General features: G+C 38.6%; 1 protein-coding gene across 1 annotated transcript in view; it reads left to right on the top strand.

Moving 5' to 3' along the window:
* Positions 1-7,397, top strand: part of dync2h1 (dynein cytoplasmic 2 heavy chain 1) — a gene marked incomplete in the record, with an annotated part of 120,612 nt that overhangs the window by 46,155 nt on the left and 67,060 nt on the right. The window contains 3 exon segments of the mRNA XM_014014065.1: positions 827-968; positions 5,095-5,204; positions 6,679-6,777. Of these exon segments, the coding sequence (XP_013869519.1) occupies positions 827-968; positions 5,095-5,204; positions 6,679-6,777 (351 nt within the window).

Raw genomic sequence — 7,397 nt, 5'->3', positions numbered from 1 at the left:
TGTGTGTGTGTGTGTGTGTGTGTGTGTGTGACATAGAGGGATGAATCTCACTGCCTTGGGTCCCCTTTGGCTGTTTTTAGTCCTCTCCACAGCATCTGTCTGTGCCTTAATTAAAACACTCAATCTCATGCTGACACACTCACTCACACTAACACACACACACACACCTACACTCAAGGCCTGCACCAGAGAGCAAGTTTACTTTCTGCTCACGTATTTCCATACATTCACACACACACACTTGCACACTGGCACTGTTTTGCATACTCAACAATAGCTGTGGGTAGCAATATGTTAATGTGTTTAGACTACTTAACGTTCTGAAAGGAAGCAAGACCCCAACAGTTATTCAGATTTTGTGCATAACTGCAGAGTAAGTGGTGCAGAAATACACAGATTTTTAGTTAAAGAGTAGAAAATGGTTCATTGCTTTACTGTACTTATGCAGCAGAAAAGAGACAATGTCTCAAGAACCTACAGATTCAGAGATGTGGTCATACAGTAGTCCTGAAGCTGAGCGATTAAGCTTAATGTGAATGACCAAAGCTGTGCACATGCCTTTGTTATCATCCTTCACACTACTGGAACACTTCAAAAGAAATCTGATCATCTGGAAATTACAGCAGTAACGTCAGTGGTATCAACACATGGAAGTGTGTTACTCTCATTTACCACTTTTCTTTTCTTTCATCCTCTCCCAGCTGTTTATTCTTACTTCCGATTCCTGACAAACCCCTGTTGTTCCCTTGTCTTGTAAATTTATTTTTTTTGTTCACCATTCTTTTTGCTCAGCAGTCACCGCCGTCTCGTCCGCTTTTGTTTCCAGATGTCTGAGATAAAGAGTGAGTTGGATACACTCCCCATCAGGGCTTTACTTGCTGCAGCCTTCATCGCCTATCTGTCCGCTGCTTCTGAAGACCGGCGAAGACACTGTCTGGAGATTTGGATGGCTCAGTCTGGACTACAGAGTAACACACTTTTTAATAGTACTTTTAACACCAGCAAATGCAGACTTTGGTGCTTACACCCGGCACAAACCGGCCCAGTGCCCTGTGTCATACATATGCTGCATTCTCTTATGCTCTGTGCATTTTGTAACTGTGTCAGTAGTTTGTGGTTATGCAAAATCAACTGTTTTGAGCTTCACATCACATTATAATGTGATGTGAAGCATTGTTGTGATATGAAGCATTGTTGTGAAGAAGTGCTGAAGTGGGAGTGTCTAAAACGGTAGGAGGTTTTTTAAAGGGACAGAGACCAATTTTAAGGCATCTATGATGCAAAATCAATTTCATTTTTGATATATACAGCATTTTCATAACAACTGAATGGGACATAGTAGTTCAGAATTGAAGTATGAACTAACTATGAACTCACCTAATATTTGACAACGTAACTCAACAAAAATCTTAGTACCTGCACAGTCTAGTTGTGTCACAGATTTATATACTGTATACCAAGCATTGACTCATCATCATTCTGATTCATTTGGTGATAACATTATGATATACTGTATGCTCAAAAGAAGGCTGTACCTTTATATGATAAACTTCATAATTTAGGCAAATGTGCAAAAATAATTTGATAACAAACTGATTGATCATAACTTGCCAGTCCAACAGCAACCTCTCTGTTGCTGCATTCCATTTGGCTTCAAGATTTTAACTCTGGGAATGATTTCACAGCCAGCTTCACTGTATTACAGCTGCAAATCATAACAACAAAAGGTTTTGATTGTTCTTGTGCTCAATGATGAGGTTAACCATAATAGAAGCTAATAATAATGTGTTATGAAGCATTTTATGTAGCAACATGTTCCCTCATTGAGGTTTAAAAGTACAGTGTGAGTGACTGGTTTAATGAGACACAAACTGGCAGAAGGGCAAATAAATAGTTTACTTCTGTAGCTATCAGCATCACTTTTATTCACGAGGCAGCCGTGTCAGAAGTCTAATGGTGCGTTCACACCGAACGCGATTTCAGCTTCAAAATCGCAGCCAACGCTGAAGTTTGAAGCTTGTGCACTTTGAGGTCAGACGCAGGACAGCTCTTGAAGCGCTGCATGGGAAGAGCCTCCCCGCCCCTCCCTCCTCTGTCGGGCTCTGTTTAATGTCGGACGAGGAAGTGGCTTTGCTTTATTTACAGAGAGCAAGAGCATGTCACGTTCATCAGATAATTAATTCATAATTAATTCACCAGATAATTCAGAGTAGAGGCTCACAGCTCGCTTTCAGGACTATTTTTCCAGTCTGATGAGCCGCTGCCACGCATTGGTGCGGATCAGGACACGACTGCAGGCACTCATTTCAGCTAAAGAGCTCCGCTCTGTCTGTTTCAGGTTAGTGGACATCATTCAGTAAACTGTCCCGTCGGGAAATATGTCGCTACGTCACACAGTGGAGTCTCTCTGATTGGTTGACGCTGCGCGTCAAGCTGCAAAAGTTCAGATTTTCTAACTTCAGCGATTTGCGCCTCAGCGCGTTGAACGCTCAGATCATTCAAATCGTTCAAATCGCGCTGCTCTAATCGCGCTTGAGGCGCCGCAGAACTTCCCGACGTTGCTTGAAGCGCCTCCACCATAGACTTTGCATGTAAATCTGCTGCTCCCGACGCTGAAATCGCGTTCGGTGTGAACGCACCATAACTCTGGGTGTGTTTCGTTTGATTTTTCTAAGTTGCAACCTTAAAATTATGGCTTCTGAGCTCAAATGAAATACACCATAAAGGGCTCGACACACGGGCAGCGACAAACTACAGCGATTAGCGGCTGTCATCGCAGCCAGAGTGAAAACCCGACGCACGGGACGCAATAGCGATCACAGCGTTGTGAATCGCGCTCTCAGATCGCTTATCTTCACAAAATTTGATTGGTTCTTGACTCTGAAGGAGGGTGTGCATTACGGACGTGTAAACTAAACAAATCTTGCGATGCTAATGATATTGAAAAACAAACACACATCAAGATACAGTTTTATGAGGAAAAACTTACCATAAACTTCACCCTGGTGCCAATAAATTCCCACAAAGCTTTTTAGTTATTGCTTGGTGAAAGTGTTAGCTAACGACAGTGTGTAGCATACGCTCCTCTCATTGGTCAGTCAATGAAACCCTCGCTGATTGGTTGTACGCTAAGCGACAGCGACAAAAGTTGAACATTTTTCAACTTTCATATGTCGCGTCGCAAGCTTGCATGTGCACGTCTACGTGTACGAGCCCGAAATTTCACATGCACTATTTTCGCCGGTCGCTTAGCTGGAGGAGGGCAAGCGATTGTCGCCTCACCGCACAGGCTCCATAGGAAATGAATGGAGAGCGAGCGACGTCGCCTCCCGTGTGTCGAGCCCTTAAGTCAGCATCTGTCTGATCCCTCATTTATTTTCTCCAAACTCTCTCCAGTGAGTAAAATCAATGTTTGAGTTTACTCTTGTCTTTGGATTCCTTGCTTTTCCCAAAAGCAATGTCCTAAGACACTGTACCACATCTAACATAATGCATTACATATTGATGTGTTTATTATAGCAAGTGTTTTTTTAATGGAACTCTACATTTCTCCAATTTTTTACATTGTTTTATATTTTATTTAAAGTTAAATGTCACATCTGCAAAGCGTCTTATCTTCTAGTTATGGACATATGTTTTGGTAACATAAATCAAAAGGTAGATCTTGTGAAATGTCACAGGGCCTACATACAAGATCTGAAATGTATTTTATAAAAGTTTACAGACCTAGGAGTTTGCAGAACAAATGTCAATATACCATCAAACCATGAAAAATGTACATAATTTTAGGATTTGCATATTCTCTTGTGCAGTTTTACAAATATAATATGTTCAGATAGTAAACTGACATTGAAACATGTAGTGATTTGCCTACATTGGTTTCAGATTAGTTACCAATAACTGTTTTATCACTATCACAAATTAAACAAACCAAACTAACAGAAGAAACCAAGGCAGTCTGGGGTGGTTGATTGACTGTGGTCAGTGGTGGCCAAATTACTGAACTCTAGTACTTGAACAAAAGTATTAATACTCATGGTCAAATCTACTCAACTACAAGTAAAAGTTACTTGGTCAAAAATCTACTCAAGTTAAAGTACTGAAGTACTTACTTTTGAAAATACTTAAGTATTCAAAAGTACATGCATTTAAGTATTCAAAAGTGCAATTCAAAAGTGGTTTTACAGAACCTTGTAACTCAGAAACCACCTGATGTATCGACACGTAAAACCACTCTGCTACAAATTCACCACCTGTAAAGACTTCAGCATAAAATACAATAAAGTGAGTGGTGAGTTCTTAAATACAGAAATGTAGTTTATCCACGGTGAACAAAGAAGACATTTAAATTGGTACAAACTATTTTTCAGTCCTAAAATCTCAAACACCAAGCTGAGATGTGGTCATGGGTGCGCTGGTTTCTCAGCTTGAGTTTCAGCTGTCTCCACTGCTGGGTTCTGTTTGAAATGAAGGTGGGAACTCAGGCTCAGCTTGCGACTGTTCACGAAAATTATGTACTGTAAATTCCAAATATATCCCAGGTGTGAGCTACAACTGGGATCGGTTCCCCTTGTGAGGAACATAGTGTGGCATTTCAAGAAAGAAAAAGAACAACAGCTGATTACAAAGCTCTGCTGCACCAAATAAAATGGAGTAAAAAGTATGAAATTTGTCTTCGAAATGTAGTGGAGTGAAAGTCACAAGTTCCCCAAAAAAATAATTACTCAAATAAAGTAAAGATACTCAAAAAAAAAAAAAAACATACTTAACTACAGTACTCAAGTAAATATGCTCCATTACTGTCCACCACTGACTGTGGTATTATGATGGGAGTGGAGTCCTGAGAACAGCTCAACCTGTTTGTCTCAGACAGACTTAATGTCATTAGAGCTTCTGTAGATGGTCACACAGGAGCGTTTCTCATAGTGAAACACTGAACCAAGTTAGAAAAATGAAACAAGGCAGTTTGGCACACATGGGTAAAAATAAAATAAAATAAAATAAAAACAAAGTAGGGAGAAAAATAAACCAAAAGATATGACTTGAAAAACTCTGAGACCTAAACAAAGTGTTTGTTTTGTCTGTTTGCATCAGAGTTTGACTTGCGGTCCTTCTTGTGCTCGGAGAGTGAACAGCTGATCTGGAAGAGTGAAGGGCTGCCGTCCGATGACCTATCTATGGAGAATGCTCTGGTTATACTGCAGGTTAGTCAAATATTCATAACCTTCTTTTTAACATGAATTTTGTTCCAAATTCCTTTTAATAGCCACAACAGGGGTTGTGATTACTGCTGATTATCTTTAACAATGACACACACACACTTAAATCACACTTATATCAGTAAAGAGTCAGGTTTTGAACTCGGGTTTGAATACAAGAAAGACACATAACAACTGGATTTTTTTATGAATTGCACTAAAATAATGATGGTAAAACTCAGCACTTCATCTGAAGGATCTGTACTAATGTTTAATGTCTGATTAATATTTAGCAAAACAAATGCCCAGTTCTCATATTAGAAATTAAATCAAGATTTTTTTGCCTTTATTGCCATTCATCTGTCCTCCATTTGTTTGTATTTTTTTGTATTTTTTTTTCAACCATTGCTGTCTCAGATTAATGCGCTCAAGCTAAAGGTAAGGAATACAGTAGCTCCTTCATTCATCATCATAGCTCATCTTTAGTTTTTTTGTCTTTCACTGTCTTTCTTGAGTGTCTTCTTTAAGAGTTTGTGATTTATGCTCATCTTTTTGATGAGATTTTCTGTTAGCCTTGTGAATTTATTCATTCTACAAAATGTACAATAAATAAAATAACAATACAGTACAATTAAAACATACAGTATGCAATAGGTTGCCTTCAGGCCCAGGCCTCCCTTGGAAAAGAGGTTTGAGATCTAAAAACTTAACTAAATGATTCTGTTTCAAGCACGTTGTTTTAATGTTTTGGAGTACACGGTAGCAAAATCAATTCTGAGGTATTTTTTAAGACATTAAGGACTTTTTTTCATACCATTGATATAAAACTCTTTCAGTTTAATCACACTTTGGCACCAACAGCTGCAATAAACAAAACAAAACAAAACAAAACAAAAAAAAACATGAAGATTGTGTGATGTTATTATTATTATTAATTTGTTTTTGAGATCTCTTTTATTAGTGGTCCGCTCTTGGGCTTAATGTTCCTGCTAGCATGGTTTTGGCACACTGGCATTGTTTGCAAGTAATGTTTAAGGTGCATTAAATAATGGTTTATATTTTTATGTGGATGCTTAAATTTCTTTATTATTCAGTTTATGACAAATATTTAACATCAGTTTTAGTGTGTCGAGCGTTTCAGTATGTCACCTTTTTAACTCTCTCTTTCAAGGATCAATTGTTTGATTGCCACAAATGAAAAGTGTGGGAATGCTGCTGTACAGGCCTATATACGTGTGTGAAATAGTTTGAGCAGGAGAATCCACAAGCAACAGACTGTGAAATAGAAGTTCAGATAATGATATGAGAGTACTGAATTTCCCCTTGCCTGGCATAGAAGCCATTCTGGTCGATAAGTACAGCGGCTCCGTGACGAGACTGAACAACGTGCACACCCATTCACAAGGGTTTTATTTCAGTAAAGTGAGCTCCCAAATCAACTGGACCTAAGTATGTTGTTTTCTCAACGTTCTTCACTCAGAGTGTTGCCTGTCCGTTCCTGATTGACCCATCATCCCGAGCCACAGAGTGGTTACGCACACACCTCAAAGAACACAGACTAGAGGTTATCAACCAGCAGGTAAACACATGTCTCTTTTTAACACTCATGCACACTCAGGATGTTCCATTTTGTCAAACACTTAAAAGCAGAAGTTCATATTTATTGAAGTTGGGTTCTGGGGACAGATTAAAAACAAATATCTTACTTGTTGCAGATAATTCTATAAATAACTTTGATTTGTGGAAAAAGCTTTAATTGACCAGACTGACAAGCTTCCTGCTAGTCTTAGTTGGGCCAGGTGTAGAGTAGATTGTTTTCATTTTAAAGCTCTAGTCAAAAAAAATATTATAACAGTTTACATGAAGGCTATTATACAAACTTTTACATCACTATCAAAATGAACTATACATTTTTATCTACATGAAATTCTGTGACTAATTAGACAAGCTGTTAGTTCTTCTATGCAGGCAAAATATTGCCTGTTTACAGCCTTTTCACAGAACCTCACTTTAAAATAGTTTAACTATCCCTTTAACCATAACCCTAAAGCAGGGCTATTCAAATAAATTGTTCTGGGGGCCACAGTTACTACAGACTAACAGCTGAGGGGCCAAACATCCAGCAATTAAAGTCATTATGTAAATAAAACAAGTATTACAAAGATCTGTTACCTTTGAAATAGTTTATTTTGCTGCATT

This window comes from Austrofundulus limnaeus, unplaced genomic scaffold (assembly GCF_001266775.1).
Source record: "Austrofundulus limnaeus strain Quisiro unplaced genomic scaffold, Austrofundulus_limnaeus-1.0 Scaffold109, whole genome shotgun sequence".
Classification (NCBI taxonomy): domain Eukaryota; kingdom Metazoa; phylum Chordata; class Actinopteri; order Cyprinodontiformes; family Rivulidae; genus Austrofundulus; species Austrofundulus limnaeus.
Note: the sequence above shows the minus strand (reverse complement) of the source record. Positions and strands in the feature narration are given on the sequence as shown.